Genomic DNA, 12651 nt, shown 5'->3' on the forward strand with positions numbered 1-12651 from the left:
GGGCGTCCGTATACAGCTCCTTCAACGAGGATTGGATTTCGCATTCCGAGAGCCGGGGAGCCTATCATATCATCACCCTGCATACCTAAGCTCCGCCCTACTACCGGGTGGAAGCTACTTACCTAACCGGCTTTGCCTTTGGATAGGAAGAGCGGAGCGACAGCCAGCAGCAACTAGCAAGCTAGGCTGTTTGCTGCTAGGTGGCGATGGCGAATAAACAGACTGATGAAGCAGCGTCGGCCACAAATTCGAGACAGTCGACACCTTATACACGTAGAGGCCCTAAACCGATGGGCCCCGTCGCCCTGAACAGGGTTTCGCAAGCCATTATTATACTACACCGGTCGCTTACATGTACAGCTTTCTCGAACCATTAGCTCATCCTACTGGTATATGTGGTATTCTGGCAGTTCCGGGCGTGCGTGCATATGTGCGAGAGAGAGAGAGAGAGAGAGAGAGATTTGTTGTTATCGAACACCCAGTCCTAGAAACCAAGCTACATGCAGAGGTAGGCAAGTGATAAAACAGACGACGACTGGCAACTGGGATGGGAACCTCTTGGATGCAGTTGTTGGATGCACCCTCTCTGGACTCTCCCGACTTTGCAGACTCTCGACGTCCTGGCTGCTGGATAGGTTTTGCCGTGCTGTTGCACCCGCTAGCCCGCATCCATCCCATCCCATCCCGTATCCAATCCCATCCCATCCCGTATCCAATCCCATCCCATCTTCGCTGCGACGGAATCTCAGTGAAATCCAATTGCCAAATCCCTAGAAATCAAACGTCCCACCTCCACCTCCACTTTTCGGGCCTGGCATAGTGGGTGGAGCATCCTCCCCCCTTCAAGGCCCTTTCGTTCGCAGAGAGCAGCTGCACTAACTAGCCTACGCATCCTCCTCGACGACACTATCCCAACCCACCACACCCCAGCCGCGTTCTTGTGTGTGTGAGTTTTGTGCGTGCGAGCAAAGCGAAGTGCACTGCTGCTTTACCTACTCCGTACTTACCTACTCCTCGGCCGCTCTGGAGGAGAACCACCCCCCCGATCCGACAATACTCACACTTGGCTGCCATTGAAGAAGTCGTCCTTGACCATACCACCATCGCCAACAGCTATTACCCTTCGGGCCTGAGTACACACATCACCCGATAACGGACTACGATAATCGGCAGAGCGGCAAATTTCGACCCTTCCAAATTGCACGAGGCCTTGAAAGGCTGCCTGCCCGCCCATATACGCGTCCCGTTTCTTGGCCACCAACCAGTCATCAATCACATACAACCCAACAATTCGACCTCGAAACGAAACTACGCTTACGTCAAACTTCTCCGTTCAATAACCACCGTCGCCTTTAACCAGTCTCATCGCATCCCTTGTTGCTCGAAGAATTTTGTTATTGGAGACATACTTATTTCGGTCATCCGCATTTCGTCTGGGCGCGATGCTGCCGCAAGACTAAGATCACCGCCGAGCTACATTGCAACCAGCAACCGCCTCTATCCCCCGTTGTGTCTAGCATCCGAATTGTGAGCGAAAAGGAGTAGTGGGTACGGCACCAGACGACATTGTTAGGTCCAGCGCTATACGTTTATCGACGACAAGTCATCCGCTTCTGCGCCGACACTCGAACACCTGCAGGCAAATACCGAACCACCTTATCAACTTTTCGCCTGCGCACCATATAGGTCAACAAGCATTGGAGGTGATATCTAGCAGGCCATGCCAGCCGATGGACATACCGTCTTCGGTGGCGCGTTTGACCCTGATCTAGGAATGCCCTCCACGGCGTATAACGGCGAGTTCATATTCGATACGGATGATCTGAACGCCGACAACGCTGGGTTATTCGGTCTAGATGCTGGCGATTCCGCCGCTCTGCAGACTTTCGACCCGGCCGCTCTTGGTGAAGCCAAGAATCCCTTTGTCGCCCCTGGTCGTCCGGGACAAGATCTAGATTTCTCACCGCCGTCTCACCGCGACTCTTCGTCTTCGGGATCGTCGCGGCGGAGCGCCGATTCAAATTCGCCCAAGACGAGCCATACCTCGGGAGACGTTATGATGACCGAGGATGCCTCCTTCGCCGAGTGGAAACCATTCGATGCGCTCACAAATGGCCATGACACCAATATTGATTTGCTCTCGGGACACTCGTTGGACCAGTCTGTCGATCCCCCCACTCATTTTGATGACAACCATTTCTTTGACTTTGTGAGTGCGTCAAGCAGTCCGAGCGCACCACCGACAAATGGCAATACTTCTCTATCTCCTGAAGACCACTCGGCCGTCTCAGCCAAGAGTCCAAGTCTTCAAAGAAAAGGCCACGCCAAGGCCCCATCGGTCAGTACTCTGCACCCTGCTAGCCTCGCTATGCTAATACATATGCAACAGCAACAGTATGCGTTCACCAATGGCATAAGTGGTGTCAAAGCAGTAGGCTCTAGGGAAGCCTCGCCCATGTTTGCGAGCCATGAATCATCACCAGCTGGCATGTTCAAGGACTCTCCGGTCTCTGAGAACAATATGAATATCGCGGCCGATTCTTTCCAATTCAGGCGGCCAGGGCCGAACTCTGGTTGGCCTGCCCAGGTCTCCTTTTCCGCTCGGCATAGTGCGGGGATGCAGCAGGGTGTTCATACGGGCGGTCTAACAGCATCCGCTCCGGGCGTGGCTTACAATGGCCTGGCGTTCGATGGGAAACCAACACTCAGGATCCAGCCGACTCCCCTCAAGTCGCGGGTTGAGACGCAGATTCCTATCAAGCTGACTGTCCACAACCTCCCTAAGAGCATCAGGCGCCTGCACCTGCCTAGGCACAGTATATCGAAGGCAAAACTGCTGCACAAAGGGCCTGTCGAATCCTCGCCAGATATGCTCGAACTTTACACCATGCTTGTATGCACAAGCGCTATGCAAGATGAAAAGAAGAGGCGCAAAGCCTTTGAGCAGGCCGCAGAAGCTTCCCGACCCACCTCCCCGAATCCTGGCCCGGAGGCTGATGAACTCAAGCCGCAAAATGGTGGTGAAGTCCGGATCTGCCATGGTTGCATCACTCGAGAACGCAAAAGGGCGGGGCGCAAGAAGAATAAGAAGCCGGAAGAGGATGAACTGTGGGACAAGTACCAAAATTACCGTGCTATCGTCTTCAACACGCAGGAGGTCAAGGAATGGCAGGTCGCTACGGATACTGGCATTGGCATGACACCACCTCCGGGGACTATGCAGGTAGATGCACCTATGCGCATCGCTTGCTATTGCCGACACCACCAGGAGAAGCAGGGCTTCCAAGTTATCTTCACCCTCAAGGACTACCAAAACAAGGTCATCGTTCAGGAGATGTCCAACGCTATTATGATCACGGATGACCACAAAACACACTTGCCCCCACGATTACGGACACATCCCCCAGCACTGCAGAAGCACAAGCAGAGGCTATGCCCCTTGAGGCACCACTACCCTTTCGTCAAACCCAATCATCTTCCGATCTTCAAAGCCTCCAACACGGCGCTAGCCTACAGAACTCAGCCTCCAAGCATCACAATTCCCAGGCTACCTCGACCACTGCGACACCTCGTAATCTATCGCGACAAGCGTCGCCGACCTCTCCAGCAGGCCCCGCCGCCAAAAGGAGGAAGCCCAGTTCCAACAATAATAAGCTGCCCCAAGCGTTGGCCATGACGCGCCTTGAGACGATCCCACAGCCAGGCGCGCCGCTGAACAACTCCCAGAATGATGGGTCGATGGTGGCCCCTGCAACATCGCCATTTTCTCCAGCAATCAACAACTTCCCGATGACGACTGGGCCGATGTTCCAGCCACAGCCTCCTATGAACAGCATGCAACAACCGTTTGCTACTGGTCCTCTCACCCCTAACAGTAACAACAATGAACTTTACCCTGGAGGAAACAGCAGGAACATGAGCATAGATAACATGTCTCTGGCCCAGCCGATGTACTCGGCCCCAGCCTCGGCTCACCCGAGCAGGGCCCCGAGTCCAAACCATCTCCGCAACGAAATGAATGTTCTTCAGCAGCAAACACCGCTCTCTCAAGCGATCTTCAACCCGCCTGTCGGTATGAGTTCCATCCGGAGCCCGACTCCCACCATTCACAAAATCATTCCTGGCGAGGGCCCCAAAGATGGAGGTATAGAGGTTACAGTCCTCGGAAGCGGCTTCACAAATGGCGGCCTGGAAGTAATGTTTGGGGATAAGAGAGCACTTACCACCACTTACTGGGGTGAAAGCTCTCTGGTCTGTCTATTGCCCCCGTCACATGTCGCAGGCAATGTCTTGGTCCGCATCAGGCACCCGCAATTGCCAGATCAGCAACCTGGTTATGGTGGTAAACATGTCATATTCCGATACATCGACGATAGCGAGGAACAGCTGATGCGGACGGCTCTCGTCTGCCTTGGCAATAAACTGGGGGGTCTATTCAAGATGCCACGGATATTGCAAAGAGCATCATCAACTCGAGGTCAAACCCTAGTGGCTGGGGGCTTTCCCTGGCGGCGGAAACCAAGTGTCTGGCGGATACAATTTCCGTGAAGCACAACGAGAATGTATCGAGTCTGGTCTTATGAAGATCCTCGACTTGATTGACTTGGATGATAGTGTCAACAAGGCCAGGATCAACATCAGGAAGTCTGCTACCGGGCAAACAATGCTTCACCTAGGCTGCTCACTAGGCATGGCCCGATTTGTTGCCGGCTTGCTGTCGCGAGGTGCCAATATTCACTCTCGTGACAAGGGAGGCTTTACACCATTGCATTTCGCAGCCATGAACAACCATACGACTATCGTCCGCCGGCTCATGATCTTGGGTGCTGATCCGACCATGAGAAGCTTATCTGGCCTCACCGCCTCGGATCTTTGCCCGAGGGCCGAGGGTTCCAGAGAAGTCCTCCGGGCTCTCAGAAGTTTTGAGCGCAACGCGCGCTCTCATAGCCGGGGCTCTCTTCACAGCAGAGTCAATAGTGCAACATCTCTCAGTTCTTTGTGGGGATCTCGAGGACCTCTTGAGATGTCGGCTTATCACGACGAATCGTTGACAGATGCCTCCATATCTGCCGACTCCAGCGATGACGATTATGAAGACTCGTCGGAAGAGTTCGACTCGCAGTCTGGTGAGCCAAAGGAGTATCTGCATATGAGAAGACGCAGCATGCCTCACAATCATCGCCTGCCTGAGATTGTTTCCCCCTGCTGCTGGAATCCCGGCAGGCATGGTATCGCCGGGTGCTGCGATGACAGCTCTACAAGGACGTGTGCTGCAACAATGGCAGGCTGTGCTACACAACTGGCAGCAATTCCAAATGCCACAGATGCCACAGCTTCCGGGACGTCATGACTATCATAACATGCTTAATAACGCACACTTCATGCAGCGATTTGCGTCCCTGGTCCCTAATATTGGGGGTTCTCGCCCTGGGTCCGCAGGCGAACACGGGCCCCCAGGGGATAAGCAGTGGTGGGAGATCACATCGCTCTTCGGAGCCAAGGACGCACCCCCGCCGGCATACGAGGAGCTTTTCCCTCACAACCAGCAAAGTATCGATACCAAGCAAGCGACTGCTGCGGCGGCCGCGGCAGAGTATGAGGCAGACGCCAAATGTGCAGCACTTTACGACCAGACTCAAACGGAAGAATCGATAGCCGAGTCTTCAAAGACACGACAAGTCCCCCACCTTCTACAGATCGGACGCAAGAATGCCATCACTAAGGAGCAGCAAGAGGACCTCCAGCGTGCACATGCCGAGCGGCTTAAGACTGGTAGCAGTGACAAGATGCTGTGGTTCGTTTGGGTAAGTGTTAGAATCTTTAATAATAATGTTTGGGTCCTCGGGTACTAATTCTCCGCCTCAGGTCCCTCTTCTCATTTTCATCATTGGTATGATGATCTTCAACGGCGCACCTGCTGTCATTCAGGGGGTGACGAAACTTGGGCAGGTGGTTGTCGATATGACGGCTGCCGCACCACAACAAGCACTGGAACAACCGATCAACAGAGCAGTTGTAGAAGCAGTGTGATGCGGTGCTGCTTCCTCTACTACTACTATTACAGACCTTCTTTGAGGCAAAGACATCAAATTCCGATTCTTCAGTACTACGTACACACTTATTAATTTTCTTCTTGGTCTTTCGTTGTATAGCATTCACCTTTTGGGGCAGGGGGAGTTGACATACTACTTACCCTATGGGCCTACTATTATATCTCTATATGCTCGGACACGAACAGAGGCGGGCTCATCACTCTCGCTTAAGTACATTGGCGCAGATAGGCGGTTTTCTTTTCACCCTCGATATTCCTCCAACCTTTCATCATCCAGCGTGTCATCGGAAGCTAGGGGAGTGGCAATCATAGGCCACCGGATTTGGGGCGAAGGGCTGTTGGCAGGTGGGACATCTATAGAGAGTTATCTTTCCGCTCTCAGGCGTGATGCGGGGACCTTTTGGGGACTGCTATTTTGGGTGTTGTCGTCAACAACGTAGGTTGACAACGACGGGTTTGGTTCGGGGAACAAAGGGGTTTCATTTACGTTAGATCCCGTTTTGCGTACGCATGCGTACAAGCAGGGATGTGAAAGAAGGGGGAGAAGAGACGCCCAAGATAGTCTCACTTGAGCGAGGCGAGTTGGTACTTCACTGCTTGCTCCTTTTTTACTTGTATTTCGACGTCGGGAGGGAGCGGGGAAACGTCAACACAGTGATGATAGATAGAGAGGGGATGCGGTTTGCTTGATATATGCGTCTTGTTACAAGACGCACCGACTGAGTCCTCAATCCAGATCCAAATTCAATCCAATTTCTGTCAGCATCTCCGTTCTTGTCATAGATGGCGAGGCCTATAAGACATCAGAGGAAGGAAAGACGCCAATCCGAGGACAGGGGGCCGAGTATAATGGCTAATCTCCATTTGACTAGCACATAGATATATACAAAAAATCTGGCATAAAAGCGATTGGAAACTCCATCAGCGCAGGAGAAAACAGCAAAGTCGATAGACCGACCAAGTAGGCTAAGCAGCCATCGACAGACAAACATGCCTTACCCTTGCAGTAAGGGCGAGTTTTAAAACGAAAACGCCAATAACACCTTTTCGTACCCGCGGGTATCCGTCCCGTCGAGAAAAAAACGTCAACGGGCTGAGAATCATCATCGTACATGGATACCGGCGGGTGTTTTGCGTTGTTGCTTGCGATAACGTCGTAGACTCATGAATTCGTAGCGTGAAGAAAGTCGAAATGGGGAGGAAGAGCGTAAATGGGAAGGGGAAAAACACGAAATCCTCCAAAATCAACGATACCAACAGCAAGCAGTGACATACACGCTAGATGCGCACCCTTCAAGGTCTCGACGACCCAAGCCAGTAAATCCATGAACACTAGTGAGCCATCACCATCACCGGTGGCGCAACATCTTGCTTCTACTCCAGGATTCCGTCCGAGCAGAGCCCACTCAACTTGTTCCCACATCATAGAGCCTGTCCAAAGTGCCAATCGACGTCCATACGATTGTTCTCATTCCTCGCCGCCACTTCCACCTGAACACCTTTGGCCCCGTAGTGCCCGTTCTTGAGGAATGTGTCGGGGATTTGAGGCACCATAGGAATACCTCGGTTTGCATCGGGTACGACACACAAGGGCTCGGCCGCGACTCCTCCATCTCTGAGGGCGACGGCGCGGCCCTTGTTGTCGAGCGAGCTGCGGCCACTGCTGCTCTCACTGTTTGGCGCACCATCAATATCGACCTCCATGGACCAATTGGGGGAAGCAACAGCCCAGTTGGCAGAGGAAGCGGCAGAGGGGCGGTTGGACGGCGGCATCGGCATCGGCAGACCCCTATACTTGTCCAGCGTAATGGGCGGGTAGCTCATGTTATTGGAGTGCGCCTGGCGTCTGGCCTGAGGGCTGTATTGGGGGTTTTTCTTGCGCAGTCGGTTCGCGCCCCCAGCCCCTGCAACGGAACCCGATCTTGGGGGTATGGTGGGCATTGGTTCGCCTCTTGTGTTAGGCGACGCCCTGCTCGACCGCATACCCGGAGAGTCGGGGCTCGGGCTGCGCATTCGAATCGACATTGCTGCGCTGGACGTGACCCTGCTATTGTCGCCTTTGGAGGGCGAGACGGCTTTGGGTACCTCTTCGTCCCTCAAGCTGTCGCCGCCACTAGCAGCACCACTAGGCATTTTGCGCAGTTTCTTGGAAACTCTTCTAATGATTCCCGAGGCACTGCTGCTGCTGCTGCTGTGGTTGCTGCTGGGCCAAATGCTTCCAAAGCTGCCACCGGTGGCACTAAGGGGGATGCCACTACTCTTATCCTGCTGCATCTGTGGAGGCACAGGAATGTCCGTGGCCAACACGTTAACGTCGGCCTCGACACGGGAACGCTTACGACCCCTAAGGTTATAGCGAAGGGACTCGCGGGAGGCTTTGGCTTTGGCCTCGAGCTTCTGGTGCGATAATGGAGGAGGCGCCAGGCGTTGCATGTGGAAGGATTGCCTCGGCGGGCTCTTGGTGCTGCCCGGTGAGTCTGGCATGGCAGAGTATTTGTTGGGCCTAGGTGGGCTAGTCGGCTGTAGTGCGTCGCCGGGCGAAGGAATGCGAGGCAGGGGCTGCGCTTGCATCGAATGGCCAGCCATTTCCCTCTGCGATCGACTTCCCGGCGGAGGCTGTCGTGTAGACTGGATGGCATGGGCTTGGAAGAAGCCGGTGGCCATCAATTCGTTGTAGGACGCCATGATCTCATCTCGACTCGGGCGGTCGGTGGTAGCCCCGCCGGGTACGGGGTTCGACAAAGCTGTAAAGGCCGGGGGCAGCTGGGGAATGTGCGATTGCGAATGCGCCTTGGTCATATGATGGACCGGCCTCGTGGTCGGTGCGTGCTGCAGACTGATTCGCTTTTCCGACTCCAGCTGCACCTTGCCAAGGGCGCCGGCCTCTCGCTCTCTGCGGCCCAGGCCGAACGCATCACGTACGCGGTGCAGGAAGCCCATGGACTTCTTATGCCGGAGCTGCCTGTGCGGTACATCTGGGTCGTCTTCCAGCTCCTGCGGCTGGGTTCGCAAGCGCTGCAGGCCGGTGTTCTGCTGGGAGGGCAGCTGGGCTTGGGCGGACAAGGGACGGTCGCGGCGTTGGGTGCCGTTGGAGGCTCTGGCCGAGGCGGCGTAGAACTGCCTCTCGAACCTGGCCAGCTGGTCTGGGCCGAGGAACTGGACGGGTGGCGCGGCGCTGACTCTGTCGTTCATGGAGCCCTCCTGGAAGCGCGAGACGGGGCGCGAGCCATCGACAGACGGTCGCGGAGGTGGTTCGAGGACCATTCTGGGCGACCGCCAGTCAAGAGGCGACTGACGACGTTCGGGAGGGAACTAGGCGGGAAGATGAAGCAAACTGTGCGAATCCCATGGGTGTGGTGTGTGGTGTGTTTTGTGTGCGGGTGAGGCAATGGGTATGGCGTGGTGGTTGCCAGCAGGGCCGCTATTGCAGAAGGTGTAGGTTTGGTTGGACGAGACGGCCGGTCGAACTTTTGTTTACTTTCTCTTCCACGACAGCAGCTCGTTGTTGACATGGGTAGGTGGACGGGGTGGACGGGTGGACTGGAGAAATGGACTTGGACTGGAGGACTTGCCTAAAGTGGGGGGCAAGTCCGCCGAGAGTTGGCCATTGGGTGGGCACTTGCTGGGCACGTACTGGGCACGTACTGGGCACGTACTGGGCACTCGCTCACTAAAGTGTCGCTGGTATCACAGAGCAACCGAGCTAACAAACAGCCCGCCCGTCATTTGCCTGTGCTGCAACATGCTTTGCTTTACAGAAGACTGGTATTCCCCTAGACCCTATACAGAGACCTGCGCGGCTACGGTTGCAGTTGCTATCTACAGTGGGCCACACGTCACGGCATTCTTGCCGGTGCTGCCTCTCCTATGTTCATACACGCATCTGTGCTGCCGTCCTCCAGAATAAGTAACAGTTCGCTTCCACAAGCCCAGTCTCGTAGACGATGCTTGTCCTCGCGCTGATGTCCTCAACTCCGCTTACTTCCTGTTCTCCAAAGATAACATAAGAGATCCCAAAATGTCGCTACGTAGTGCGTTTATACAGCAAAAAGGACTGCTAGAACCCCAACCCGTGGTATCAAACAAGAAACCAAAAATAAGAAAAGAAAAAGAAAGCATTACATCAAGCCCAAACGTCGGCCCGGCCCCAAGTACTGTCAGACTTGCTGTTCTGTGGCATGTCCATAGCCGACACTATGGTTGCGTCCAAGCTGTACTCGCTTCCGGGAGTACGCTTCCGACTCTCGGTCTGCGTACTTGATTTCTTCCACTACCGATGATGGCAAGCTGCCTTTCAGTAGTGACGGGTCGATGGGCATTATGTGGTCAGGGTGGTACTGCTCCTCTCCGTACGCAGCAGCGTCGCCCAGCGAGAACTTTTTCACCACGTCACCAGATGACCTCTTATACTGCAGCTGCCTCGATGAATACCCCGTCAAGTGGTCGTGTTTCATATTCATCGCATATGCTTCCTCCTCGGCCAGACTCCGCTTTGTTGAAAGGCTGCTTGTTGTGGGATATAAGGGCTTGCCTCCTGACGCTGGGGACATGGAGCTGTTAGGACTCCACACGGGTGACGACTCCGTCTTGGTGGAAGAAGTATTGCCGTCTGTCGAAGCAATACTGTGGCGCGGTTGGATTGGCGGTAATGTTGTGTAACTCACGCTTGGCCGCGCGCTGTTGATGATCTGCGGCAGCGATGGCCGGCGATCGTCGTAAGAGTAAGGTCCGGGTCCGCTTGGAGGTGGCGGGTATGGGGAGGCACGAGGGCCAGCCGCTGCGGGTGGAGGTGGCGGAGGAGGGTATGAGCTCAGCGAACCGTTTCGAGGGTATGCCCGGATGGGTGTGTTGGGCTCAGAAGTCGGTGCTGGAGGCGCCGGGTATGAGCTACTGGGAGTGCCGAAATCGAGCACTCTCTGCTGCGTTGGACGAGCGGCAGCAAGTGGCGGCGGCGGCGGCGCATGCTCATACGCAGAAGTCCTTCGCGAAAAGACACCCCGATCAGCACTCGAATGGCTGCCGGAACGCGCTCGGAATGCATTCGGCGACTGGGACCGGCGGTCCGCCTTGTCACCCTTTTCCGGGCGCCTGCGCATCCGCACATCTCGTCGAATGCGAACACGGCAGCCTTGTTCGGCCACCGTCCGGCTCAGCGACGTGCTCTCACCGAGGCCGGGGAACTTCTTGGCGCTGTAGACTTGGAAGGTTACCGACTTGACCTCCATCATGTGAGTGACAAATCCATCGGCCGCCTCTTCCGATACAGGCTCCTGCTTCTCCGATCCAAGCGTCAGGTCCTGGGGGTCCTTGTTCTTCTCGTAAAGACGGAAAATGAGCTTGTAAAAACCCTCGTGTCGAACGGAAAGATCTGGAAAGAGAAAGTAGCCAGCTGGCTCAGGCCTGTCCAAATAGCAGCAGGCCGACACGGGTAGACCTGTCAAAACCGGCGGTGTCGAAGTTGCCTGGGTTTGCACTCGCCCATGGGCCATAGGCCGGGCATTTTCCAGCGACACGAAAACGAAGAACTCGGCAGCATAATCGAAGGTAATATCCTTGGCTTGCTCATAAGTGTCGCCCTCAAAGACGTTCAACTTCACAATTGGGGGGAGGATCCACGGGTCGGCGGTCAGCGGATGCTACAAGCAGTCAGTTTCAACTTCCTCGGTGAATGAATACTCCTGGCGGGACGAGAAATTACATTTTGGTCCGGAACCGCAGGCTCTGGCGCGATCGGGCTGCTGTATTACATTGAGGACGTAATGCAAAGTCCTGCCACCAACCGTCTTCCGCGTATGCTTCAGAAGAGGCCCTTCACTAATGGGCGCGTTCAAGATAGCAGGGCCAGCCATTTTCTACTTTGCTGTCAGTATCTGGCCCTTGATAAATCGGGTTGCTCGGGGCACAAATGAATTGCCAGGTAGGCAGCACACAGCGCTCGCAAGTAGAGAAGACAAGTAGTAAAGTAATATGGGCAGAATAAAGCCCGACGAGGATTTGACGCAGTCAACTTACAGCAGGTGTCCTATGAGAAAGGTCCAAGCTAAATAGCAAACATTAACCAAGTTGGCTCGCTAAGCCTCCGTGTTCTTCCAACTTCGAAAACGGACTCCAGGCTCTCGGGTTCGTCCAATGGGGTGGTATCAGATCATTAGTCGAGCCGGACTGCGGTACGTGGTTGTATATCGGGCGGGATGGCGAGAAGTGCGAGTTGCAGCTGTGTCGCGACAATCGATTCGGGGACCCAAGGCTCTGGGACAGACAAAGTATGTATCGGGAGAAATGAGGAGTGAAGGGGAGAAGAAGGTGATCCGTAGGTTTGGGCCGAAGGTTATCGGTCGGGAGGCAGGTAAGGTATGAGAACGAACGAATGAACAAATGACGGGTCGGGGGGGTGTGTGTGGGTGGGTTATGCTTATGGGGACTGGCTGCTGGGACTGGCTGGTCTGCTCCTGTAAGGGTAACCCAAGGGTGTGTGTGCACTGTTCTGCACTGGGGGGCCGGGCAGCTGGGTTCTTGGTTCGCAGCAGAGAGGAAAGAAGGCGAATGGGCAAAAAAGCCAAGAGGAAGCGAGACAAATCAGATCAGTGGTAGGAACTGCA

The 12651-nt window shown here is 54.8% G+C and overlaps 3 protein-coding genes across 3 annotated transcripts; 1 reads left to right on the plus strand and 2 right to left on the minus strand.

Moving 5' to 3' along the window:
• Positions 1–1720: 1720 nt before the first annotated feature.
• PG998_009705 (Ankyrin repeat protein) lies at positions 1721–6030 on the plus strand (the record flags this gene model as incomplete). Its single annotated transcript, XM_066876521.1, has 6 exons — positions 1721–2338; positions 2390–3336; positions 3408–4404; positions 4490–5126; positions 5224–5804; positions 5866–6030. 6 exons carry the CDS (start codon positions 1721–1723, stop codon positions 6028–6030), a joined length of 3945 nt encoding a protein of 1314 aa, XP_066728677.1.
• A 1444-nt stretch (positions 6031–7474) lies between these two features.
• On the minus strand, positions 7475–9316 carry PG998_009706 (uncharacterized protein; the record flags this gene model as incomplete). The annotated part of the gene is made up of 1 exon (XM_066876522.1): positions 7475–9316. One exon carries the CDS (start codon positions 9314–9316, stop codon positions 7475–7477), a length of 1842 nt encoding a protein of 613 aa, XP_066728678.1.
• An 893-nt stretch (positions 9317–10209) lies between these two features.
• PG998_009707 (uncharacterized protein) lies at positions 10210–11901 on the minus strand (the record flags this gene model as incomplete). The annotated part of the gene is made up of 2 exons (XM_066876523.1): positions 10210–11688; positions 11800–11901. 2 exons carry the CDS (start codon positions 11899–11901, stop codon positions 10210–10212), a joined length of 1581 nt encoding a protein of 526 aa, XP_066728679.1.
• Positions 11902–12651: the final 750 nt, after the last annotated feature.

This window comes from Apiospora kogelbergensis, assembly GCF_038363985.1.
Source record: "Apiospora kogelbergensis strain CBS 113332 chromosome Unknown utg000006l_segment0_segment0, whole genome shotgun sequence".
Classification (NCBI taxonomy): Eukaryota; Fungi; Ascomycota; class Sordariomycetes; order Amphisphaeriales; family Apiosporaceae; genus Apiospora; species Apiospora kogelbergensis.